This window comes from Crocodylus siamensis, chromosome 1, assembly GCF_052110815.1.
Source record: "Crocodylus siamensis isolate JL-2025a chromosome 1, ASM5211081v1, whole genome shotgun sequence".
NCBI lineage: Eukaryota > Metazoa > Chordata > Crocodylia > Crocodylidae > Crocodylus > Crocodylus siamensis.
In genome coordinates, this window is record NC_143395.1 from 163,728,686 (window position 1) to 163,756,614 (window position 27,929).

Below are 27,929 nucleotides of genomic sequence, written 5' to 3' on the forward strand. Positions count from 1 at the left end.
GTTTTTTTTCTTTGCTAGTTAACAATGGAAACTTTTTTTTTGTTAGTGTTTCCCTCCAGCGGTCCTGCCAAGCCATAGAGGAAAAAAAAAAAAAAAGAAACTTGTTCCGCTGAGTTCAACCCCAGACAAGCTCACAACTTCCTTCCTGCTTTCCTACCCCCTCCCCTCCCCTCCCCTCCCCACCTCTCCTCTCTTCTTCTTTTGCAACCCGGCGCACGGCGGAGGCATTCCCGAGCCGGCGGCGGGAGGGGAAGGGCCGAGGCCCCGGGCCGCGACCACGGAGCGGCCGCCGCCCGCGCCCCCGCCCCCGCCCTGTGCTGCACCCGCGCACCTCGGCTCCGGCTACCTCGATTTGTGGGTTTTATTTAAAAACCCTCTGATTCAATAGACATGTATACCATTTGACGGCTTCTACCAAAAAAAAAAAAAAATCATCTCGATCTGGATATCTGGAGGAGGAAATCATTTCTGGCGCGGGTTGGTCTCCGCGTTTCTGCGGGTGTTTCAAAGCGATGTGAACTGCAAGCAGGGCTCTGAAGTCTGCATGAATCCCTCACGTCCTAGGTAAGGTTGGACTGTTTCATTTGACTTTTTTTCTTCCCCGCTTTGCTTCCTAAGCTGGTCTGTGTTTCCTGGGAAGAGCAGGAGCAGGAGGGGGGCGCGGGGTGCAGGCTCGGGTCAAAAGCAATGGCAGGCGTTTCATAATGCTGCTCAAGCAGGCATTTCTGCAAATGCCATTTCAAGCCTCCTCACCACGATGTCATGAGCAGCTGTCCTGCACCCCCAGCCCACATCAGCAGTAGGCAGGAATGCCTTTTTGTTGGCAAAAGGCATCAGGACTTGTGGTAGAGGTGATCGCTTCTATTAGGCCAACTCGATTTTTGTACAAAAAAAGAAAAATGTCTTTAGTGGACAAGGATCAGGCATAGGAGAACAGATTGTAAAAGTTCTCCTTTTTATTGGCAAGAATTCAGTGGCAGGAAGAGGCTGCTAGATCTTTCTTGCCCCCCGTTAAACACTTGAAGAAAATGTAAAAGACAGAAAAATAAGGCTGTTAGACTCTCTGAAGAGACTTCTGCAGCCAGAATAAAGCGAGCCGTCATCAAAACTGCTCAGTGCTCTGCCCTTCATTACCTCTCTGGACAGGTTAGCATGAAAGGCTTTCAGTTTGTGTCTTCTGAGGCATAGGAGATATGCGTCCAAATGTGCTTCTCCTGGACATACCCATAGGGGTGCGCACATCAGAGCCACACATTTGCACGCATGACATCTGCACACACCTGGACACTCGTACAGCTGCACAGCATCACAACATGAACCCAAAACAAAGAGTAGGTTGATGTAATTCCAGAAGTACATATAAACACAAGCACCCTGCCATCTTTGACTGTGCACACATAAACACACACATACGGGATGTGTATATGTATGCACAACTGCAAACCAGAGTGAATAATGAATAAAGTCCAAATGGGATTTATATACATACAGTGCAACATACAAAGGCATTTAGTGACATATAGAGTCACAGGGGCATGCAGAAATATAACATGGGCAGAAACACAAGCGGGCACAGATCCATCCATGCGCACGTGATCTGTCACTTGTGTGCCCATATGGCACCTCACATATATGAGATATTCTCATGCCTATCTCACATGCATAGAATTTACATGCTGTGGTATGAAAAGAAGCCCGTAATTCAAACAGTACATCCATACTTGTACAGAGGAGACATACATACATACAAAGAAACATAACATACAAAAGACACACACCATCAAATAAGGCCAGAAACACACATGGGTGCAAAAGGGTCACTCACTTAAGTGGAATCACTTGCATATTGAGCACACACAGGCAGTGCTATGTACACTCATATAGATGTCCATATATGGAACCTTGTTTCATAGGCACAAGACACAAGCTAGACACCCATGCCATTTCAAGTGTGTATGGCAGGCTGAAGAGATGGATGCATAAATCTATACCATAGAGATCTGTGATACAGAGTAAATGTGTCAGGATAAGACTTTATATATATAATGCTAAACAAAGGCATACAGATGAGCACAAACATACAGGGAGATTAGGAAATACCTGGATGAAGTTGAGCTTTTCTCTATGACTGAAGAGGACGAGAAGTAATGACCTCAAGTTTCAGTAGGGAAAATTTAGGTTGGAGATTACAAGAAACTTTCTGACAATGAAGGTACTCAAGCATTGGAACAGGCTACCTAGGAACACAGTGGAATCTCAAATCCTTGGAAGTTTTCAAGAGCAGGCTACACAGACATGTAACCAGGATAGTTTAAGGCATAGCTTCTCAACCTGTGGTACACATACCCCTGGGGGTACTCGGGTACCCCAACACTCTCGCCCTCTTTTCCTCTCAAAACTATGGCAAAAAAATCGGTGCAATTTAAAAAGTCAAATTTCCCAGTAATAATTTGGTTCAGCCCTCCTACCTTTGGCCAACATCACCTTTAGCTCCGGTACATACTTGAGTTGTGCACCCCTGGTGTAGAAGGTGGCAACTCTACCCACACCAAATCAGACATCTGTCATATCACACAGCCTTATATACACAGCCCTTCTTCCACCATATGGCACACATTAGTCTGTAGATTCAAAATCCCCTGGAAAATTGACTGTTGGGGTACTTATTAAAATTTTCGGAAGTTAGGGGGTACTTGCTGCTTAAAAGGTTGAGAAACACTGGTTTAAGGGACCATCCTGTCTTGAGTAGAGGGGTTGGACTAGATGACCTTGTGAGGTCCCTTCTAGACCTATTTTCCTACGATCCAGTGGAATGGATCTTCAGTATACAAAGCTGCCCAAAGATATAGAATTATATCTGCAGGATCATATGATAGAGATATCATATCAAATTACATGGTGAACCCTGAAGAAACACAGAGGAGTCCAAAAGCTTGCTTGATCTTCATATCGTATTCAGACAGACACATAGTAAAAGATACCACAAAGAACCTTAACAGGCACATTATATATCCAAATACATGTATATAGCAAATAGAAGATGTCACCTGTAGTTACTGTAGACACTAGAGTCAATTTTTTGGTTGAAAATGTCAACTTTTGGGGCTTTCAGAAAAAAATTCAGCCAAAGACCCCCATGTTTTGGGCCCAAAACATGAACATGTGGATTAGCAACATGCTGCTAGGGGCAGCTCATGGGTACTGTTGTCATGGTGCCTCATGTTCCTCTTTCTTGTCTATGGGCTGGCATGCTGGCTGGACTACACTACCCATGATGCTGAAGGGGCTTCTCTCCTCTCTGTGTGCAGGGGGAGCTTGCATGTGTGTGTAGGGGAGGCTGTGTTTATGTGTGTAGTGGACCTTTCATATGTGTATACGGGAGCGTGTGTGTGTGTGTGTGTGTGTGTGTGTGCATGCAGGGGGAGCCTCTGTGTGCATGTGTGTAGGGGGAGCCTGTATGTGAGTATAGGGGAAGCTTTGTGTATGTGTGTACGGAGCCGGTATATGTGTATAGGGGAGCGTGCACATGTGTGTGTGTGTCTAGGGGAGCCTGTATGTGTGTATAGGGGAGGCTGTGCGTGTGTGTAGGGGAGCCTGTATGTGTATGTGTGCACACATGGGTGTAGGGGAGCCTGTGTATGTATACGGGAGGATGCGTGTATGGGTGCAGGGGAGCCTGTATATGTGTGTGTATATAGGGGAGCTTATATGTGTGTATAGGGGAGGCTGTGTGTATAGGTGCAGGGGAGCCTGTATACATGTGAAGAGGGTGTGAGTGTGAATGCATGTACGTGTGTAGGGGAGCCTGTGTGTGTATAGGGGAAGCTGCGGGGTGGGGGGGTGTCGGGGAGCCTGTGTGCACGCGTGTTGGGGGTGGGGGAGCCGCTTCACACAAACTGGAAGCCGGGCGCGGGGCGGGCAGGCCGGTCTCCCGTCGGGGCGGGGTGGCCGCACGACCCCTGACCCGCGCTTGTCTCCGCAGCTGATCCGCGCATGGAGCCCGGGGCGGGGGCCAGGCCTTCCCCCGCGTCGCCCTCCCACCCGGCCGGCGATGCGGCGGTTGCCCGGCCGCCCCGCACAGGCTGACCCCGACGGCGGCGGCGGCGGCCCGGCCCCTGCGCGCCCGGGCTCGGGACTATGGCCGTGTACTACTACGCGCTCAACAGCCTGGTGATGATGAATAGCAGCAGCGAGGCGAAGCGCGGCGCCAGCCCCGGCCCCGGCTCCGGCCCCGGCCCCGACGGCGGCAGCAGCAGCGGCAGCCGCCCCTCGGCGCCCCCGGCCCTGCATGTCCCGGCCCGGCTGAGCCCCGCGCCGCCCGCCCGCACCCCGCGACCCCGCGAGCTGCAGCACGGGCAGGTGACCCAGCGCGTCGGGCTTTTCGAGGCCCGCATCCGGGCGCGAAGCCCCCAGCCCCGCCCGGCCCCGGCCCCGGCCGCGGCCGCGGAGGGCGCCCCGGAGCCCCGCGCCCTCGAGGCGGCTGTGCAGAGTGGGCCGGGGCGCTGCGGCAGCCGGGCGGGCTGTGGGGCGCCGGAGGGGGAGCTCCCCACCGGTGGTGGCGTGGGCAGCAGCAGCATCCCTGCTGTGGTCATCACGGACCTTGGGGCGCAAGAAGAACAGGGCAACGAGGGGCCCCCTGCCACTGCGCCGCTGCGCAAGCTGTCCTCCTCCTCAGCCTCGTCCACCGGCTTCTCCTCATCCTGGGAAGAGTCCGAGGAGGACGTCTCCAGCGATCCCGAGCGGCCCCTGGAGCCTGCCTCTGCCTTCCTGCAGACCCAGGATCAGCACAAGCCCCGCGTGGTAAGCCCTGCCGTGAGCAGCCTCCCTCACGCCCCCCCAGCACCTGCCTCCTCAGGTGTCTCGAGGTCCTCCTCCCCCCACCTCTTCATGGGTCTCTAGGTCTCCCCTTCTTCCTCTCCTCCCCACCCACTTCCTCAGGTGACCCCAGGTTCCCCCAACCCTGTCTCTTCAGGTGTCCCCAGCTCCCCTCACCTCCTCAGGTGTCCCCAGGTTCCCTCCTTCCCTTTCTGTTCCCCATACCTACCTCTGCAGGTGTCCTCAGGTCCCCCCACCTCCTCAGGTGTCCCTAGCCCCCCCCACCTGCCTCCCCAGGTCCCCCCACTTTCTCAGGTGTCCATCCCCTACTCTCCGCACCTGCCTCCCCAAGTCCTCACACCCCCTGCCCTCATACTAGCCACCACCTCCACCAGGTTCTGCACCTTAATTTGTTCTCTCCCCCCCCCACCACTTCCTTCCCAGCTTTGTTCCCAGCCCTGCTGATGAGAGGTAGGGGACAGCCCAGGTCTTAGTCCCACAAAGAGAGACAGTCTCCTGTCAGCCTTGGGAGCAAGTTCTCTGACACCACTGCAGGAAGAGACCTGGATATTGTCTCTTAACGGGACTTCAAGGAGGCTTCCCCCCTCCTAGCCATTGTTAACCGCTACTCCAGTGTGTTTATTCAGCTCTGATGCAGGCCAAGCACCCGACTCTGTCTGACTTGGTAGAGATCAGAATGATTTGGAGGTGTTTAGGAGGGACCTGAGAGCTTTTAAGAGCCTCTTTCTCTCTCACACACACGCACGCATAGAAATCATCACTAATAACAGGATGAAAATTACTTGCTTTGTAGGAGAGATCTTGTTTAAGTGTCCAGTCTTGCAGTATTTAGGCTTGTAGCCCTCGGGTAGGAGTTTTTTCTGTCTCCAGACCATTTGTCTGTAACTATTTCATCTCAAGTCACTGTGCTGATCTTTTCTCACTTGCCCTGGTTTTAGTCCAGCATAACTTTTCTGGCTTCTGAGGAGTTCCTTGGCTTACATGGGTGCAAGAGAGCTGGGAAGCAGGCCTAGTATTTCTTCTTCAAAACATAACCCCAGTGGGCTAGTTGTCTTAGCATTTATAGTGCTGCTGACTACCTTCTCATCTGAGTACCTTCCACCACCAAGTGATAACTTGTAGACTTAATGGGATCTGGGGTACTTGTCCTTTGGAATAAAAACTGCTTGGGCAAAGATTTATCAAATATTATTTATTTTGTGTTAGTTATATATTTGTGCTGATTCTTTCTGGGGGGTGGTTCTTAGGGTGCTCAGGGTGTTTTAGGTAGAAGGGCTGTTGGTGTTATAGATCACTCTGATGGTAGGAAGGACAAGGAAACTTTTACAATATTTCTGAAAAAAGGTAGTTGGACTCTGGGTTTCACTGATCTCCTAGAGAAGTTTGCTCCGCATCTGGATATTCTCCATCGAGAATGCCTTTTCCCCAGCTCCCTTATGCTCAGTTCTGGGCTCTGTGACCTGCATCGTCTCTGGAGTGCAGCTGTCTACGGTAGAATGCAATTTGGTCTTTAATGTACCTGGGGCTTGATCCATTAATTGCTTTGAGATTAAAACCAGAGCCTTCGACTGGCAAATCCTGAAAGATGTGGAGCACCCACCTGTCTCATTTATTTCAAGAGCACTAACAAGTCTCATCATCTTCCAGCGATTTGATTTATTAAGCTTACGTATCCTGTGATATGTGATAGTGAAACTCCTATTAACTTAAGTGGCATCAGGAACTGTGGCATAAGAATCTAATTAGAATAGAAGAATGAAGCCCATTGCGGAGAAAGGGTGTAATGCTGTTTATCAGGCTGCAGCAACAAACACCTGTTTAACTGCCTTTTTCTTTATGTAGCACGGATTGAAAGCCAGTTCTGTGCTGGCCAGAGAGGTAGCAGGGTAGAATGGCAGTTGAAAAAGTTGTGAATGTTATGGCCTGTGAAGTTTTGAGAGAGTTTTGTACACACAGACAGGTCCTTTGATTCATAGCTGGATTACTTGCTTTGGTCATGGCAATATTCCTTTAGCTGACATTTGGCTTTGTGTGTATTATTTCTCGATCAATAACAGTTGTTATCTGCAGCAAGTCTTTCTGAATCATTGCTGAAAAGATTTGACTGCTAGGGTGGATAAGATGAGATCATTTCCAGCAGTGTGGAGGAACGCTTCTTGAAGTCTCAAAACTGATTTTATATAAAACTGCTGAAAATAGTTTTTCCTCTTCTATGTCCATAGATAAACTTTTACGGAGTCTTTCTGTAAGACCCACTGTTGACAATGAACAGGATCCAAAGCTCACTGAAGGCAGAAAGAAGACTTCTGTCAATGTTGGTGGACTCTTTTTAGGCCTGGTGGTCTAGCAGAATTTGGCAATATGGGGAGGGCTTGTTTCTGTACCACCAGAGTAACTCTACAGGCTTCAGGGGGATTATTGCAGTATACCAGAGCCTGGCCCAAAGCTGCCTCCAGAAATGCAGAGGGGGTTAGTCTGCCTTTCATTTGATTTTTCTAGTTAAGGATTTGCATAATCTCAATTAATGCTTGATTGGGTTGGAACCTCTGTGGAGATTCTCCATTGCTTTCTGGAGGGCCAACGGTGGGGGATGGGACTGTCTTCTGCTTTGCAATATACATATTTTTTCAGCAGGATCGTGGACGAATGCCTAGTGGTCCAGTGTTGTTTTCTGCAGATACGTGATCTACTTAAATAACAAAACCTTTCCAAACCCAGCTTTGCATTCTCACTGGAGACATTTCAAAATCCATAGTGATGACAGAAGACAGCTGCTCGAATTGTCTCGGACGCCCACATTTGTTTTCACAAACTCACCAATTTCCATTCAATGATATGTACTGTCTGGAAGCCAGCTCTATAGCCAGGGAGCATGCATCAGGCAATCTTACTGGCAGTCTTCCTGATACTTTTTTGAGAAGGAAAACCCTGGTGGGAGATCCTCAGCTAACGTAGATCAGCATGGCTCCGTTGAGCTCAGCCGAGTTTTGCTGCTTTATGCCAGCAAAGGATGTGGTCCTGGTTATCTGCATTTGCAAGAGGTGTTGTTTGTGTTGGTGGGAAAGTTTACTGTACCTGTAAAGGAGATAATGCTGAGCAACAGGAAAGTGGTTTTTGTCAGAGGTCTTCTAAAGGCTCTGCATTTCATGCTGGGCTTTTACAAATTTAGTAAACAGTAGGTTCACTTGTGCCCTTCCTTTTTGGATGCTGTCTTGCTACAGGAACTATTAGGGATGTCCGGCTGTCTATTGTAGTTCCTCTCTGTGTTCTTTGTGGGGCAGAGTAGGCAACTCCCTTCAGCTGAGTTTCAGGACTCATCCTGCTCTTGTATTTCAGAGAGATGGTTTAGTCACCTTCATTTGACACAGAAAATATTGAATCAGGAACCAATTTTTTTATATATAGCTGTACAGCTAGATACCTCCAGAGCTTCTCTTCCTTCTTGATTAATGCAGAGAGATATGTCTACCATTCCTCGCTACGTTCAGCATGATATGTCTTAAAGTCTCTAGGAGGATCCTGTGGGATGTATGATGTTAGAGAAGGGTGACATGGGAAGAGATATCGTGAAAGATTTATGAGGCACAGTGAAATGGCAGTATACTCTTAGCCCTTCTTTTTTTCCAGTAGCAACTCCTCCAAAGGTTTAAATGAAGCATAAACCATGCAAGGGCTTCTCAGTCAGTGGTTTCCACTGGGCTGCAGGTAATGGCTTAGGGGAAACCCCAGGCCTGTTTGTGCACACTTGCAAGGTTTATAAGGCAGAAGAGCTATCACACTTCTCAAGCAATGTGAAATGGAGGCCTCGAGCAGACAGAAGCTCTGTAGTGCTCAGTGCAGACCTTCTTAGGCAGTAAAGTATGCTGGTAAGCTGAGTGGGGAAGCAGTGGAAGTGTGGCCAGTAGGTTCACATGCCTTGCAGCCCAGAGGAACACAGCTGCTGCTAGACTCTGGGGCTAGAGAGCAGCCAAACCATGGCAAAGCCAGTGCTTTGCATGTTGGGGGTGGGATTCCTTTCTTCCCCTTAGACCAGTGGCACCCTGGTTGATAATCCTTGCCTTGGATCATGCTGATTTTACACAGAAGAGAGTGGGGTGGAGCTAACCATTAACGTGGGTGGTGCTGCACAGGTGTAGCTGGGGGGTGAATAGGCCGCTGAAGAAACTTTCCCCTTCACCAGGTGCCTGACCCTCCAATCTAGGGTCCCTAGTGACTTGAGTTGGGAAATGTGGCCCCTACTAGTGTTTCTCTGCCTGGAATCTTTCTCCTGTTGCAATCAAAGTGTAACTATAGCTGGAACCAATGGAATGACACTAATTCTGCAGCTAGAATCTTGGGCCCTCCATCCTCAAAGCTGGCTAAACCCTTTACAGTGACTTTTGAGCAAACAGTTGATCAGTGTCACCTAGTGCCAATTTTTAGGGAGAATCACTGCTCTCAAACCCCAAATTCTTGATGCCTCAATAATTCAGCAGCTGCAGAGAACGCAACACACAATTGGCAAGGAGCCTGGGACATCATTTAACTATTTGCTATATGAAAATGAAACCCTGAAGGGTGAAGGGGGGTGGGCAGGGGAAAGCCTTAGAAATGTAGTATGAGGCGCTGTTTCTCCTCTTTGTTTTCTCATGCATTAATGTAGAACCCAAAGGTCTCTGAACATTGAAATGTAGCAACTGAGAAACTTTCAACACATTCCAGAGTCTCCACCTGTCCCAGGGAGGCAGGGATGAAGCTTCTCACAGCCACTGCTTGCCTAGAGTCTGTACTGCCATTAATATGTGCAGAATAATTAGAGCTATTGGTAGTTGTCTTGGGGTTTGCTGCTGAAAGGGAAATGTATTTATTGATCTGTTTGATTGGCAGTGACTGTAAAATATTCCTGAAGTGAGCCAAACGGTGGTGCAGCGAGCTGTAGGCAGGCACCAGCCAGACTCCTTGTTTCTTTTCCTGTGAGGTGTTCCCAAGCATAGTTTGCATGATTTGTTCCCAGAAAAATCAGCCAAATAGAATATGTTTCCATTCCTTTTCTAGCTGTTATTTTAATCAGGAAGCGGCTGTGCACTAGAAAGCGTGACCACAGGGTTAAGCTAATGCATGCAGGTCTTGGCGAACGCATGTACATTGTAGCACCATCGGATTGTTCATTGTTTGTGTAGTTTGTGGGTTGCTCCTCTCTCTCAGGTCTGAGCATGGCTGCTACTCCGTGTTTGTACAGTGCCTAGCACGAGGGGAAGGGGCCATTCTTGTTTGTCTCTAAACTACAGCAATTGTGTTGTCATGACAACACTAAATGATGGTGAAGTAAGGTATCTCAGCAGTGCAGATCAGGTATTTAGCACACTTTGTTGATTGCCTAGAGAGGCTTCTTCAGTTTTGCTATGGAAAAACTCACAAGAAGAACAGAATCCCCTGAGCACCTGTGTATTTGAACTTGCAGCACTCTAATAAGGAGTCCTGAGGGAAGGGTGGGGTGGTTTGTCAAAGCAAAAGCAGGGACCATCTTGGTGTATGGATACAGGGTGGGTTCTGTCAAGTTCAAGATGACCCTGTGAGCAATCCTAGGTATCTTCAGACATCCACAGAGGGCCAGTCTCAGTGATGTGCCCCCTGGGTTGCTTGCTCTGCACCAGCCTGTCTTACCCAGTGACTAGACCACTCTTTGCTGTACTTTATTCTGCTCCTCCATAATGAAGTTTGAAGACATGCCCTGTGAGAGTTAGTGTCCATGGGGTCAACACGAACGGTCAGCAAGTATTACCCCACAGGCTTACCACAGGGCCTGGGCAGTGCAGTGCAGAGCTCCTGCGCATACCTTTCCAATGTGGCAATGTTCTTTGAATCCTGCAGAGCCCCAGATGCATAGAGACCCAGTGGTGATGCTTCTATAACTTAAACCAAGGTTTTGGCTCCCCTTTCTACAACCGTTCTTGAGCCAGTAGAACAGGGTTTTTACTCCATTTACCTGCTTCCAGGCAATATAGCAGGGGAATCGCATGGCATTACTAGATACATTACATGTTTATCAGTACATTCATTGATTTTTTAAAAATTCTGTAGCGATTCCACACACAGAGCTCTATTTAAAGAAAGTTGGGGAGGTTTCTTAGGATTTGATTAGGGATTCTACTTCTCTCCTGTGCAGTTGTGACTCATAGTGCCAGAAGGATAATTAAGTCCAAACAGTCCACTCATTTGAGGTGCCTCAGTCTTCGGCTAGTCAACCTGAGACACCATGAGTGTAGTGTATTGAGGAGGCAATGACCTGTTCAGATCCCACAACGACAGAGTCATCTTGTAATTAGTGGATCCCATTTCCAAATTAGTAGACATTTGTAACATTTTGGCCTGTATTTTTGCAGACCCTTAAAATGCCCAAAACAATCATCCTGGAATCAGTACCTCTTCTACACGTTCCACATTGTTTCTGTAATGTGTTAGAACAGATTTACATGCAGTGAAAACATTTGTTCAGCATGTACTTTTATCACTGTATTGTACCTCTTGCTTTTGGTGGCACCTGCTTGCAGTAATAAACTCACTTCTGCTAAGATTAGTCCTGTACAATTATTAGAGCTCACTTTTGTGTGTACTAGTAGGTGAAACTGATACAGTTATTTTGATTTACTGTAATCAGCAAAAGCTTAGCCAATTTCCTAAGGAACATGTGTTAGTATATAACAGGCATGGCAAAAAAATGAAATGTGGTTAAATCTCTGAAAGAGGCAAACGGCTGAGGAGCTTGAGTCCCATTTTCAAAAGTGGCTGAAGTATTTAAGAACCTAAGTGCTAGTGATTTTTTTTTTTTCAGTGCTGTTTAGGTTCCTAAGTGCCTTGGTCATTTTTGAAAATGGGACTTAAGTAATTTTTAGCTCATGTCAACAAAATGATATACAGGCTTTGCCTTTGTCCCAGCCACAGCTTACACAGTGGCTGTAAGTAGTTAAGGAATACGGGTTTCCTTCACTTTATTCTGTACGTGCGTTCCTGGAAAACAGCGCGCAACTTAAATTCGCATAAAGGGAACCCAGTTTACAATGTAACAGATAGGGATATGTTCCAAGACCTCAACTGTACTGACCCCCAGACCTATTTCTACCACTTTTACAAGACAATTTTGGTACTCACCAACAGCAGACAGTACACGCAAGCACAGGACACTATCATAATGGGGATGGCAACTACAAAAACATGTCTCAGACAATGCGCAAGGAGCACAGATCCATACAGGAGACTATATTTTGGTGCTCATCACTCCCACAATGTACTGCACAAAGCAGCTGATTGTGGGTTTCCACTACACAAATCACATAGGAGTGAATTTACCTCACATATAATGAATTTTTGGTATAAAAAGGGTCATCGCATAAGAGTAAACTAACACATACAGAACCAGCATAAAGCGGGGGAAACCTGTACAATATCCGAGTCTTTCAAAAATGCATACCTATGATTAGGTTTCTGTATCCATCCATAGTAGCCAAATAAGTCCCCTAATTTTCAGCAGGGCTGAGCACCCAGGAATTCTTAGCTTCCCATGTCTGACCAGAAACTGAAAATCAGTCTCTGGGTTTCAACGTGAGTATGTGTAAAGGGATGCGGACCAAATCAGTGGTTCCTTTTGAAAATGGAGAATTAACTTCACTGTGTTTAGGTTTCTCATTCGACAGTACTATGAAATACTGTCTACCTAGAACACAGAGCATCTGTGACATTTTAGGTAATGCACATTTGTCAAACTTTTTGAGATCTTAATAGGAAAATTAATAAAGAAGTGCAAATTGTTTTTATGGGTGAGCACCAATGCAACTGTTCTATGTTGCAGTAGCTTTTTGAAGATGTGTAGAATCAAAATCTGAAGCAGCTGAGTGCAGTTAAGACTCCAGCTAACATTCTTCCTCCTACGACAATGTTATTATCAACAGCATCATGCATCTTAGTTATGAAAGAAGTGCTTTTATAGTAAAAAAAAAAATATATATTAATGAGAAGGGAAAACGAGACACCCTACACAAAAGAACCCAATTGTTCTTTTCAGATCTAAGATTTGTTGCTTGTAAAAACATAGGGATTAGTTCTCAAGGAGAACTAGGATGTGAAACACAAATGTTTCTTAGTGCTTGCACTTGAGATTCTTATAAATGGTACAGTATTATCTGATTAGCACTATGCAATAGGAACTCCATTAACATTCAGTAGTACTGGGGTACTTAAGTCATGGGAAAGCAGACCTCATCTCCCTAGAACATGTGCAGTCTCTGGCATTAGATGATTCTCTGCAATATACACTTAGGACCTGATTTTCAGAGATGCTGAGTACCTACAGCTCCTGTTGGGTGAAACCCTGACTCTGAACCCTGAATTCAGTGGAATTTTTGTACAAGGCTTCACTTTTGGACCTCAGCTAGAGTTACAGGTACACAGCTCCCCCATCTCTGCCCATTTTCAGACACTTTCCTGAGAATTTGGATTTGGAACCCTGAACTGTCCTTCTAGTTCTTTTGCTCTTGCTTGGGCAATTCACAGGCATCAAGATACAGGAGAACTAAAGTAGCTGATTTCCTCCCCATTGAACTGTTCTCATTTACTGTGGCCTGTGGCTTCGTGGATTCCATTTTTGTTGTTCTCATGTACTCCAGCTGACAGTCTGGTCCTATCAGCTTTATTATCTTGAGTCCTTACCCCAGTTGCATGCTGATGTGAATCCCAACATGAAACTGGAGTTAACATCGGGGAGAATGAAGGTGCCACATATGTTTTGAGAACCTACAAATGCTGTATTCAGACCCACCAGGAAGTAGAAGTCTGTAAGCAAAGAGACCTGCAGAGTGGCCTCTTGGAATTCACATTTCAGTGTGCTTTCTCCCTTTTACCCCTTTTTTATTCATGTCTTGTTGAATGTTCTTGCTTCCCCCTCCCACACTTAAATGGGTACAAACAGAACCAACCCTAGCAGTGGCCTGTCAAACACTGATTGCCTCCCCAAGGATTTTACCTTATGAAGTATGCTTCAAATACACAAAAATAAGTATTATTGCATCAATCCAAATGGCTTCAGATTATTTCCATGAAATAGGCAGCCAGATGCTACGGAAGAGAGTGCCTGTACTTAAATAGGGAAAAGTCTACAGCACCATGAAGGGATTCCTCCTGTCCTGGGAGAGCCTACATGCCACTGAAGCAGTGCGCTGGGGGCCATAAAACCCTTTAAGTAGCTAGGGGAGAATTTCTTGAGCAGAAACAAAGAACAGCACAGGCATCTTAAAAAGCCCACCCCACAAACTCTAGCATAGAGGGGCTATTGTGAGAGGGACTGGGTGGGAGGGGGCTTCGCTAGTGTGCCCATGTAGAACCATATGAGGGAAATATAGTGTAGTTTCTATTACTAACAGTTTATTTTTAACACACACTAGGGAGTGTTCAGACTTGCAGTGATAGGTGCAGAAAAAGAGACAGGCTTACCTTTCTTGTGATTTACAGACCAGAAATCAAGTCTGCAATCTCTTGTGGTATGCTTTATGCTGGTGGGTTTTTGTTAAATTAAAGGCAAAGTTATTGCACCCCTTGGCTACTCACATTAAATGTTTTTCCAATTTTAGCAACATTCTTTCCAGGCTCAGCTACATTTGTTTTTATATTCTCTATGGCAATTGATGACCTAAGCCTGAAACTGTATAATTCTGCAGGATCTCCTGTTATGTATTCTTCCACAGCTGTAGCTGAATCAGGGCTGTACAGTCTCATGACAAGTTGTAATTCCTAATGCTTTCTTTAATAAATTCCAGATTTAAAGAGTCAGCAAAGTTTACATATCCAAAGTAATAATTTTAAACAATAATAAGGACAAATCCTGAATCAGGATTGTATCTTGTTTTTTTAATCTTCTCTGATCTGACCAGACTCTACTTAGAGGAAACCCAGAGGAACAGATATGTGATGAAGCAAACACCTTAATCTTTTAATAATCAAATGGAAAATCCAGTAGCAGGTTGGCATAGAACTTAAGTAAGAAATTTCAGCTAAATCCTCACTGGGGACTACATAACAGATTAAAAATGTTGAGTTAGGGGAATATTTAGATATAATTAGAATAAGCCCTCAAGTTTCAAACAGTCTTCAGCTTATTGAAACTGATTCACCATTGCTATGGACCTTTGGAAGTCATTTAATAGGAGTACAGAGTGGGTGTAAGATGCTACTACATAGTACATTTGTACAGGTGTAAATGACTGCACAATACACATGACAGTGATGAAAAGCGCACAATAGCTACTTGGCTCAAGGCCTGTTAACCATGTGGAGTTATACCTGCTTTACCTCAGTGAAGGAAAGAAGGTGTGTCAGGCCCTGCATGTTGGTAGATGAATAAGAAATGGCTCTGAAATTGACTGTCAAATCCAATTTTTACGGTGGGCCACACCAAATATCCAGAACCAAACACTGTTTACCCTTGCAGGGATGCTCAAATACATATCCACATATCATGGCTCAGGGCAATCACCAACCATCATGATTGGTTATTTATTCAAAGCCAAGTGTGTGGTCATTGTATTGGAGATATTGGGAAATGTAATTGCTAGTGTGCTCAAGCAGCTACAGAAAAAGCTTGTTAATTATTATCTCTTGAGATATATTTCCATAATGCTAAAGGCCTTTTCCTAGCTTTAGCTGTAGGAACTCCCCTTGATGTAAGAGGGCAATATGAAGGCTGGGTGTCAAGGAGAAGGAGAACAAATATAGAAGAGATTTCAGAAATGAATGTGGATCTGCCTGAATTATTGCAATATGGTACAATGCTGCACAGTATATGTGAAACCCAGCCTTTGCAGAAACATTGTCAAGTACTGTCTCCTCAGCCTGATTACTCATCACTTTCTCCTGGGAACTTGAACCTGTACGTTAAACTTCATTCCCTATCAATTTTGTCCTATTCCCACTTGACAAAACTTGGTTTCTCTCCTGGGCTTTTAACAGATCTGAAGCAAATCCTACTTGTTTGTAAATCCAACAAAGTTAGCTTCTTGCTCATGACACTCCCTGTTTTGATGGGCAAAAAGGTGTGTTTTCCAGTTTTAGAGTTAGCTTAACACTGTGGGATACCCCTCTTATGCTCAGTGGGAGAAGCTCAACTGGTAAAAACAAAATGTATACCAAAATAGATCTACCCTAGAAAGGAAGAGTAGCCAGTGTAGATCCAGTTACTGGGGAATACTCCCTGCAGAGGGTATTACAGCAAGTGCATGGAGCCAGGCAGGATAACAATCTTGTGCCAACCTGAAAAGCAACTGTCAGTCATTCCAGGAAGAGGGAGGATGTGGCCAGATAGACTACGCTCTTGCTGTTGTCAGCTGCCAGGATGGAAGTCAGAGTATCCAGGAAGCTTCTTTACCTCTACCAGGGGCTGGGTTGAGAAGAAATGGGAAACATAAGCACAGCATAAAACCACCTTTGCCATCCCTGTCAGTTTCTGGGCTGAGAGAATCTTGACTAAAAGAGATCATTGGGCCCCAGACTTGTAAGCAGTACAAATCTGGATCCAGATCTAGTGTTTGTCATCTGAAATGTCTCTAGGCCCCGATCACATGCTGTAGAAGGACTGTGCAGGATCAGGCTCCAGGAGACTGTTTGCATCAATGGAGTTATTTGCATTAGGGGCACCAGTCATTATACTAAGTGATGTACAAACATAAAATGAAAAGCTGGTCCCTATCCCTAAAAGCATTTGATCTAAGAATAAGACCAAACAACACATGAATACAGACAGACTGAGGTGGGGAGTATAAGAAAACAGTGAGACAGACTGGATTGGAATGGTGGGCTGGGGTCTCAGCACTAGCTGTGGTTGAGCTTTTGTAGCTGTCATTGAAAAAGGGCCATTTTGAGAAGTTTAGTGGAGAATACTGGGCTGAATTTGCAGGTGGTAGTGGAAAGCCCCTCCCCCCAGGTGTAAGAGGCAATGTGGATGTTACCACTAAGGGGCTTGTTTGAAAATTTAGCAGATAGACAATGGAGGTTGGTATTGTGGACTGACTAGGGGGCAGGAGTTCATCTTTCAGTACTGAATGAGAGATGTAGGAGCATGGGGATAAGCCACGAAGAGACTTGAAAGTGAAGAGATGTAGCTTATGTTTCATGCAACAGAGAAGAAAGAACTGATGGAGAGATGCACAGAAAGGTGGAGGCAGGTGGATCTTTGCCACAGACTTCTGGATGGATATCTAGAGGGTAAGACTATATTGGTTAAGGCCAGAAAAAAAAGGATGTATCAGTAAGTGAGATGAGAGCTTGGGCAAGAGTTTTTTGCTGCATGCATAGACAGGAGAGGGTATATCTTAGAGCTGGTATGTAGAAAGAATTGGTGAGACTTAGAGAGAACCTGGATGTGATGACCACTTGTTGAGCTCAGTTTTCCACACGCTGAAAAGTGAGTGCAAGGTGGGAGTAAACTATCAAGTCAGAATGCTAGCACCTACACTCACATATCTAGGCCTAAAATATTTCACAGAGTGCCAGTCTGAGGAGAATCAAGCCTCTGTATTCATTATACATCAGTCATATTTCCATTGAAGTTAATGGCAAAATTTCCAGTTTCCCTGAGAGAGCTGGTTTTGAATCTAAGCTTTACCTGTGTGGGGCCCAGAAACTATATATAATCTGGCAGTGTCAAAGGAATGGAGTGGCTTTTGGGGAGTTCCCCCAGTGCATTTGCATAAAACTGATGTAGGAAGCTATATACTGCCTCCTGTGCAGCCCAAAGGGAGAGGTGGCTGTCGGCACGTTGGGGCAAAGGTGAGAATGAAGGGTTATGACTGTTTTGAGCTGCCTAGAAGGAAGGTGGTCTTAGTAAAGCAATGTTTGCACCCATCCAGCCCAGCCCAAGTTACTGGTGCTGTGTTTTGTGCCCGTGGTTAGTAATCAGCTCTTGATAAGAGACAAGCCTTTCACTACAGGGCAGGTGAGAACTAGGATCATTTAGTCTGTTGGATAATAAATTTTGCTGCAAAATGAGGTGAGTTTGGTAGGGGAGGGATTGGAGATGGTCACAAAATCTTGGAATTTGGCAAATAGTTTCAGCTGAAATAATATGGGGGACTTAAAAGAGGTCAAAACGTTGTGCAGACATTTTGAAAAGGGAATGTTGCATTTTGGAAATGCCTGAATGAAACATTTTGTTTCATTTTTGCCTCTTCATGGCAAATTGGTATTTTTCATTGACGTAAAAAAGGACCTGAATTTTAAAAAAGGTCAAAAATGTGTTGGGGGAGGATGGGGAAAGGTTAAGTAATCAGAAAATAAAATAAAAGATTGTTGTTTGGGAGCTGAATGAAACATTTGGACTGGCCCCTAACACTTTTTCTTGTTCTTTGTTTTGTCAAAAAACATTTAAAAGTCTGTTTCACTTCAAACTGAATTGTTTTTTCTCCAACTTTTTTGTTTTCAGCAACAGAAAAGTAATTTATTCTCTCAGCTCTAGCCCTGTCCAATCCTTAAATCTAATGGCACGAACAAGGAGTATAGTTTAATCTGAGGTCAACCACACTTTGCTGTGATTCAAAGTGAAACCTGTGGTATCAAATGAATAAGCTGAAGGATTTTTAGATAACTGGCAGCTTCTCCGGAAGGTAGACTGCATAGGCCCATTTAGAAAAATAACCTAAACTCACAGGGCCTCAAAATCTGATCTGGAAATCTTCAAGACAACTTGAGTTTGTACACAGCTGAATGGCAGACTTTCACTCTTCTAGACATTCACACTAGTCTCATTCAACTGATTCATTAAAAGGAAACTGGCAGCCAACAAGCTAATGCTTCACAAAATACAAAGAGTGTGCAGGATCCCACACATTTGCTGGTTGATGAAGCTTCACAGAGCTCTCTAGTCAAAGCTGTCCTTTCTGCTTTGTTTTTACAAAGTGGGGCAATTTAAAGGGTGGTAGCATGTGACAGTGATAGGGTAGACAGGATGAGACATTTCTACCACGGCACCATCTAACAGCTCTGAACATCCTGATAGAACATCAGAGAGAGAGAGAGATTATATCTGTCATAATACCTTGTAGGTAGGCTACAGCTTTGGACAAAAGTCTTAAAACAGCAGCTGAGAACAGTAGAGTGAAACAGTGTTTGGGCTACGCTCACCAATTCTTTGGGCTGTGCCCACTGACCTGCACTTTCTTTCTGCCTGTGGCAGGAAGGATTGGAGTGGTAGAAAAATTTTGCCAGGTCTCTGCTACTGTCTTAAGTGAGGTGGTAGAGAGGCTACCCATGCAACTGTCCAACTTGCTTTATGGCTTCTTACACCAGTGGTTCCACAGTGGTGGAACCAAGGGCTCCAGTGGAACCAAGAATCAAGGCCAGTGTCTTCCAAGCTGCTTGGTTCTGCCCAGGGGCAGCTGTGAAGCTCCCTTGTCAACAGCTGTACTACTGAAATATTTGCCAACCCCTTGCCCATTCAGAAACATGAATCAGAAACTGAAATTGCAAAGACCCTAGATTTTTTTCTTTAACCTTGGCTTCATTTTATTTATTTTCTAGTCTTAAAACCTTTAATTTGCAGTTTGGTTATGTTTCAGCCTTTGCCTGCAACCAGGAAGGCTAGCATCTTATGTATTTAGGTGAGAAACTTAACCAGTCACTTGCCTCCAAGAGCCAGGGCTTTAGGTAGAACGCTGAATATCACAATGAGGCATGCAAAAAATTACAAGAGCTGGCAATACTGCAATTAATGGCTTCTTCCTCTCACAGGAATTCTACTAAATGGATTGAGAGGCCAAAAAAGAATGCACATCTACGAAGTGGAATCTGTTGATTGTAATTGACATGAAGGAATCAAATCTTCCCTTCTTGCCAAAAAAGCTCAGACCTCATGTATAAGTCCTTTAGAGGCAGGATCAGCTTAATTTACAGCTCTCTGAAATTTAGAAAACAGTACCTCCCAGATGAAATATGGAGAATAGACACACAAGTAAAGATAACAGAGGTAACAGGAGAGCTCACATCTGATACACTGGAGACCCAAGGCTATGTCATTTTCTAGTTGATTCTCCTATAAAACGTTAAAAGAGAAATCATGCCTTACACTGATAAAGGTGCATTGTGAGCCCTTTGATGCCAGCAGCAGCTAGGAGATGGGGAAAAAAGCTTTGATTATATTAATCCTAAAACAGGAAACCAGTGCAGAGACTTCTGGCTAATATATTTTTTCATTGCAGATTGCAAGATTTTAGCAGAGGTCTTGACTTTAGCAGATATCTTGACAATACTGAAAATAAAGAAGCAGGATTATCTAAACACCTTACAACTAACTACCTTATAACTGAATTCTGCCAAGGCATTGGACTGATTACAGTGGCCGTATTTTCTACCTGTGCTAAAGGAGTTGGATGCAGACCTAATCTGGGCAAATAGATTGAAATCCTCTAAGGTTGGCTTCTTGTATTGAAATACTGTACCATTTACGTGTTTCATTAGTAACTGATGGGCATACATCTTGCCTGCTAAGATCAGGGATATTGTTTCTTCTCTGTTTTTTCAGTATCTTTTCAGAGCCACTGGAAATGTTTAATTATAATAATCCCCAAATTAAAGATATCAGCATTGGATGTATCTAATTTAAAATCAATGGGCAGCTTCTGTTATGCACCATCTGTTATACTGACTTCAGGGAAGTTGCACTAGTGTAACCAGGAGGGAAATTATGAGGAACTGTATACTACATCAGATGGTGTTTTGGCAATCATCTGCACACTGGCAAATTAGCACTGCCTGCTGTAGACCTAATATACAGAGTTAGAACATTTCCAGGATACAAAAATAGCTGAGGAAAGCAAGTTTACAGGATAGTATCAGAAAGCAGAGTTGCGTCACAGTGATATTTTCCATTTATCCTATGTAATGAAATAACTTGGGAATGAAAGTCCAAGCCAGTTTAAACAGCGTAGCCAGCTGTATCATAACACACATTACAAAACACATACTGCATGTTATTAGTAAGTGTCAGCATTAATTGAACAGAAAGGGGATCTCGGAAACAAACGCTGGCCCAAGAAATACTAACAATGTGATAGCACTTAACAACTTAAAGGACTTGTACAATGGGATTATTACCCATTTGGAATAATAGCCCTGAAAATACAATACTTCTGAAAATACCTGCTAATCCCTTCAAACACTTAAACAAATACTAGTTTTTGTACCCAACAGTCACAAGTTAGACACACAGTCTTGCGCATATACCAGTAAACTGGTGTTCATGTAGGATGCAGGAAACTCCCAGGCGTACTTTTTGGCCAATTCTTCTCCTGAAAGCATGTGCAATTTCTGTCGACCTCAATGAAACTAACGCACATAACCTCTAATTACGATATTCGGTCTGTGCTATTGTCTTAGCAATTTTTTTCTGCCACTAAGAGTAGCTAATCCAGAGGAATACAGGCTGCAAGGCCCCCTAGCTGGCTCCCCTGGTTTATTGGAACCCAGGTATTTGGGGAGAGCAACTGTGATTACAGAACATTGTTTCACTTAATTTTGAAATGCTGCAATGATGCTGGGTCAAACTCATCTCCGATGTAGCTCTGTAGAGACCAGTGAACTTGTACCAGGGATGAATGGCATGAAAACAGAGGGAAAGGTGGGATGTTCACAACAGCGTTCAACGGAAACAAGAAATGACTCCATGTATTGCACCCCTATGCTGCAAGCTCTGTGCTAGTGGTTCTCAACCTTTCTGGATTCAAGGCACCCCTCCATAACTTTTGTGAATGGAGTGGCACCCAGTTTCAAAAATGGATTCATATATTACCGTCCTTACCCCCTTGCAGAGGGGCTAGGCAGTTGGGGGTAAGGTTTGGTCAGGCAGGGACGAGCCTGAGCGTGCACTTGTCTGCTTATCTCTTCACACAGTTCACACATCTCCAGGATCTAGTATCATCCCAGGGTCTCTGGTAATCTGGTTGAGAATCACTGTTTCATGTATTTAGCTGCGTAATATCCTGGAAATTGAAAAGCAAAAGATAATATCATTAGCCAAGGAAGGCAAAAATAACAACAGAATTAAAATATCTTTTATTTTTATCTGTTGGGAATGAAGGAACAGCCTCCAGCTATGTCTTGTACAGAGTTTAACTGATATAAATTCCCACTACATAATTTTCTATTTTATATATAATCAGAAGCCATTTCAAGGACTTAGGCAAGATCCCACACATTAGTTCTGTCCTCATGGAAAAATTCCTTGGAAGTTAGCCTCTGAACAAGTTTTGACTCAGAGCATGTATACAGATGGCTAAATTGCTATTTGTATTTGCTGACTGACTTTATAGGGCCTAATCCTGAAGTCCTTCCTTAGTCTAATCTCTCATTGATTTCAGTGGATGTTTTGACAGAATAGAGACTCTAAAGTTTGGTCCAGATAAGGTAAATGAGGACTGATGGCTTGTTTGAAAAGAACAGATTTTCCCACATCCAAGAATGGAGAGCTGTCAACATCACAAAATCTACCATCACAACTAACACATTTGGAGTGCTGTTCAACAGACGTACCCCAGAAAGGCTCAGGGCGCAGCAGGTCATGATGACTGAACTTTCCTCTTATTCTCAGAGTATGACTTCAGTTTAGGGATGGGACAACAGGCCACACTGTCCTGGGTGTCAGCGTACATAGAAGAGCTCAGACTTTAGGTCTGGCAATCTGACACCTTTCAAGATTACTCTTTTAGAACAAGAGAAGAACTGTTCATCACAGCTATTTCTGGCCATCCCAACACAAAGTTAGAATTTAGCTTTCTTTTCCCTCTTTTTCTTAACACAACTGCTGAGCTCTCCCATAGAACAGAAAGTAGATTGAGAAGCTGTTTGAGTAACCAGTATTGTCAAGTCAATGAAAAAACTATTTGAGATCATTTTGTCAAACTGCAGCCTGCTATTTTGCAATTTCTGTAGTTTCTCTTCTGAGATGGGACATTGCTTTTCACTTCCAAGGAAGGCTGTGTCTTCCACTGCCCCTGTAATGAAACAGCTTTTCTTATGGACTGTTTATATGATATATGCTTTTGTCCTGATGCAAGTATCACTGAAGGCAATAGGAGTCGTCTCATTTGCTCTTCCCTAGAAAAACTCCCATTGCCTTCTACAGACCTTGGATCAGGCCTCGCAGCAACTCACCACTGCAGAAGACCAAACTCAGGTAATTTGCAGCACTTCCCATGCTAATTTATATAATGAAGGTAGGAATATTGAAGTTGATTTTGCTGGACCCTAAAGGCATGTCCCCACGAGCGTGCACATGCAGGGGCCTGCGTTTCCCTCAGGACAGATATCAGTGGCACATATTTGTGCCCCTGCTACTTGTCCCCAGGTGTTCCCCTGCACATGCCCTCTGGCTCGTGGCAAATACACCTGGGTCGGGTAGGGGAGGCTGGGGCCAGTACCTGTCCCAGCAGCCTTACCTGGGGTTCTGGTTGCCTCCCAGGGCAGCAGCAATGGCAGTCTGGCTGCTTGTAGCTTAGCCAGCAGGCAGAGCATGGCTCTAGCTAGCCAGACTCTAGTTTTTGATGGTGCATGCTGCTGCCATGTGTGCCGCCTTGGTTTTTTTTAGCAGTGGGGGGGCAGGAGGTTGACACTGGGATCTCCTGGTGTCATGATGCAGTATGGTCTTCTGTCTTTTGAGGAAAGTATAGTATAGGAGAATGAAGACAGCAGATAGAGCTTCCAAAGGGCATCATGAAACTAAAACCACACTGTTTTTTAGATGTGTCCCCCCTGCTCCTCCCAACCCCCTCCCGAGCCTTTTCTGTGGAAAACAGGCACTTTACACAAAAAATGAAATAGCTGTAAAGCTGATTTTCTGTCCAAAAGAAGTTTTAGTGGGAAAAAATTGACCAGCTGTTGTTGCCCCTTTTTTGCCCAAAAGACTCTGGCTTTGTTACAGTATTATTATGACATAATATGAGGATAGTGTCATATGAAACTAGCACTGCTCAGTACCACTGTAACTTAATATCATGTTAGAAGTCCCCATTGATGTCAATGGAAGCAGAATCTATATTAACTTTGATGTAAGCCCAAACTGCTGTGAAGTGTATCATGAGGAGATAATTCTGCCTTGCCCCAAATAATTCAAATGTTTTTTTAAGCACAGACCAACATGGGATGATCCCACAGTATTAAGCATTAGGGGGTGCCCTGCATTGAAAAAGGATGTTGAGACACATCCCACATTACACATTAAAGCTGCTTCTGAGTTGAGTTACTATGAAGAATGACATAGTTCCTCAACCTTTGAGTTTTCCTCAGTTCACAGTATAGCATTACAATGGGCCCTGCATGATGATTGTCTATTGGCCCCAGACCATAAACCTGATTGCAGCTGAATATGGCACATTTATATAACTCTCCACAGTACCTGGAGATAGTAGAAATACAAGAGATGTTTTAATAGGTGACATGGGTAGTAAATGCTAATAGGCCTCTAACTTGTTGGTTGTGGCACTACATAGGGAGTCAGGGGAGGATGGGGAAACCTGCAGTGGGAGAAATGAAGCAGATCTGGGAGGAGATGTATCAATGCTAGATGGAAAAGAAGTCCACTAGAAGGGGCAAGTGGGAGGGGTAGGGGCAGGGCAGGTGCAAGAGGAAGAAAGTGACAGGGGCTAGAGACAGAAATTACACATACACTGATATAAGTGATCAGAAACTGGTTCAAATCTGTAACACAGCTGAAGTTCAGTGCACATAAACCACTTTCAAAATGACCCAAACCGGTTTAAGATAAACCTGGATGAATATAGTATCAGACTTAACTGATTTAGGTTAAATTTGTTTATTGAACTTCTGTTCCAGATCCCCTCTAGATTCAAGTTAACTCTCAGTCCCCCAGCATTCCAGGATGCTTTGTACCTCCTCCACAAAGCCACCTCACAGGATGGGTGGGCTAGCTTTGGTCCAAACTGTCTGCTCCAGCTGAGCAGGGGTGTGTGTTTTAGTGCTCTCTGGCTTCTGGCCTGAGTCACTGCAGGCATGTGGCTGCATTTCCAGAATCAAAAGTGAATGTCTGTTCACTTGCTTATTGGTTCAACTTATACACCTTAAACTAACCTGCAAAGATTGAATTTATTTAGCCTTGGGCTTTTTGACTGTCTGTACTTAGCCAGGGTGACCTGTTAAGCCATTTTGGAATTTATTTATTTATGTGAGAGTCCCATGACTCCTGGCTGCAGCTTCTCCCTTTTGAGAGGCTAGAACATCTCTGTTGTGGAAGTTCTGTAGAGAATCCTTAACATGTCCTCCCTGAAACTCCAGGGATGGGAAGATACATTGTGGGGAGGAAGGGATCAGGGTGGGAGGGTGAGAGAGAGGGAGAGAGAGAATATCTGGCTACGGGGGGCAGTGACTAATCAGGTTAGTGGCTATGGGGACAATGAGTAAGTGGGTGGATGACTGAGAGCAGCAGGTGGGCATACTGCTGTGTGGAGCAGCAAGGGAGCTGACGTATAGGTTTGTGGGGGGCGTACGTGAGTGAGTTGGTGGTGCTTAGGTGAGTAGTTGGGGCGGGAGGGGAAGTGAGTTGGTGCCGTGGGTTGTATGTGAGAACAGGCAGGCGAGCTCAGTCAATGCACATGTGTGTGGTTGGGCCTAGTGAGTGCGTGGGTGTATATATGTATGTATGTGTGGTGCTTTTGTGCCAGTGTGCGAGTGTTGGGTGTGGGCAGGCAGCAGGTGGGGGGAGCAAGGGGAATGCAAGCAAAGGGAGTGAAGGAGGAAGGAACAGCTTTGAAGGGCAAACCGGGGGTGGGGGAAATGAGGGGAAGGACATGGGAGTGAAAGCAAAACCTAATTCAGGGGCAGAAAGGGAGGAAGTGGGAGAAGAAATTCAACTGGAGGCAGTGGAAAAACTGTGTGTGGGGGAGGGGAGGGAGAGCAGTGACAACAGAGACTAAGACGGTGGGATTTTAAAACTGCTTTAAGGATGCCTGATAGCAGATTGTTAAAATAAACGCAAAGAAGGGACCCTGGATACTCCATGCTCACAGGGAATCCACTTTTCAAAGCTAACTGTACGAACACCCTCCTAATCTCTGCCTACAGGCGGCAGAGGTCTGCACACAAATCCCTGCTTTTGCGTGTGTGGCGGTTAGTTGCATAAATGGCCACCCACGCATGTGTATTCCAGCTTCAGCGTACATGCGTCTGAGGTTTGTCTGCACCAGTTCAGCCTATGCAAATTAAGGGGCACCTCTAACTGTGAAAAACTGGCCTGTCTCTTGTGAGCAAGGCTTTGTGATTTCACCTCATTCCCCTCAGCTTATCAGTATGTGTGTTTTTGACTTTGTAAATCATAGAGCAATAGGGCTGGAAGGGACCTCAAGAAGTCATCTAATCCAGCCCCCTGCCTGAGGCAGGATCATTCCTATCAGTGATTCTGATGCAGGTTGTGCTACCAGTCTGGAGGCTGCTAGCCCACTCTGAGTCAGTACGAAAATCCTGCAAACCAGAGGGTTTTAGCCCAACTTCCTCCTACCTTTCCATCCACACAGAAATCTTTTACTTCGGTTTGGAGGTGCTTTTGCCACAGGCTGTTTGGCTAGAGGTTTGGGGGTGTTCATTGAACCCTGGGCTCTTTAACTTGGACTGGAATCTGCCCACCTTACAGTTAGGATGTAGGCTATGTCACTTGAGCACAGGTATTCATCTAGGCACTGCCTTCCCTTAGTTCCCTCCCTAAGGGACAGAAAACTCTTCTGCATTTGATACAGCTGATTGGGAAGGAATGATGCAGTGTCTCGGCATAAAAAACAATGAACCAGTGCTCCCCCAAGCATGTGTGAGCAAGTGCAGAACCAGGGAGGGGATTAATAAGTTGGGTCTGCAGTGAGGATGCTCACAGCCTGGCTAGTCAAAGTAGGGTGCTCAGAACTTCGTTCCAAACCAGGCTGACCCTGCCAAAAAGATATGCCTTCCCAGTCTAGCTTTGGAAGAGGAGTCAGCTGCTTCCCATGTGCACCAGCCAGTCTACCTCTTTGCAGCTTTGCTCTGATTTCCCTTAGCCCAGGCCAACTCCTGACCAATCTGCTCATCTTTACCATCCATTCCTCTATTCCTTTGCTCACTGGGCTCTTATCTTTAAAACTGTCCCTGCAAATGTGATGCCATCAACACGTTATTAAAATCCTTGTTGAGTCTGTCTGAGCCTGTTCCTCATTCATTGACATTCTGTGGCACCGTGAGAGGTGCTTGCTTTATGAGAAGCTCTTGCTTTATGAGAAGCTTAATTCAGAACTTAATTCAGCCTTTCCCATAAACTTGAGAAAAAACGAAATGCCTCTGTAGGGCAAGTGGCAATTTTTTCATTGTGGTAGTAGATTTCAAAGTCTCCCATGCTCCTGGAGCTTTGTTGAACTTTCATCAGTTACTATTTAAGTGGAAGATAATTACTTTCAAATCTAGTGACCATGACACTGCCAAGCAGATGCAATGCTTGGGTTTGGATAGTGCATCTTTGGTTTAGTGCTTTTCCTAAGCTATTGTGTTCTTTCACAATTCATTTCTGGGCCTTTGATAGTAGTTAGAAAAATTAACATGAAATCATGCATTCTCCATGTTTATTCCCTCTCTGTGATTCCACATGAGAGATGGTGACAGGTCACAAAAGGATTTCTAACTACTGGAGTTTGCAAATTCCAACTTGGATCATGGGTTGAGAAATGAAGGCACATCAGCAGGCATCAGCTGACAGTTTTGCTGAGTTATTCAAGATGGGGTGCTTATACTCCTGAGGGTAAATGGTGCACTTCTAGAGCGTATATGGGAGGAAGGAGTGGAAAAGGAGATGGGAAAGGGGAAATATACATGGCGGGAAAGAAAGATAAAGGAAAAGTGAAGAAAACTCTATAATATGTCTTAAGTTGTTGGAACGGTTATAGTGTGGTTGCAGCGATATAGTACATTTTATTGTCCATAACATTAATTGTAGGGGTACACAGCAGTGCAACAGACTTAAAAAAAGGATATGCAAACCAGTGCACAGGGCTGTCAAGAGTCCAGCTTGTAATAGAGATGTGCATGGCTAACTATGAAGCCATTTAACTGCATAACTC

The 27,929-nt window shown here is 44.9% G+C and overlaps 1 protein-coding gene across 3 annotated transcripts in view; it reads left to right on the top strand.

Annotated features, from left to right (window-relative positions):
• The first annotated feature begins 224 nt into the window (after window positions 1-224).
• Window positions 225-27,929, top strand: part of ITPKB (inositol-trisphosphate 3-kinase B) — a 96,974-nt gene continuing 69,269 nt past the window's right edge. Inside the window, exons 1-3 of one of the 3 annotated variants that reach the window (XM_090047551.1) lie at window positions 225-564; window positions 3,983-4,800; window positions 22,946-23,020. In XM_090047551.1, the coding sequence (XP_089903677.1) occupies window positions 4,138-4,800; window positions 22,946-23,020 (738 nt within the window). In that variant the 5' untranslated portion in view covers window positions 225-564; window positions 3,983-4,137. The remainder of the gene's footprint in view (window positions 565-3,982; window positions 4,801-22,945; window positions 23,021-27,929) is intronic. The other 2 variants (XM_090047560.1, XM_090047570.1) reach the window with 2 other exon arrangements.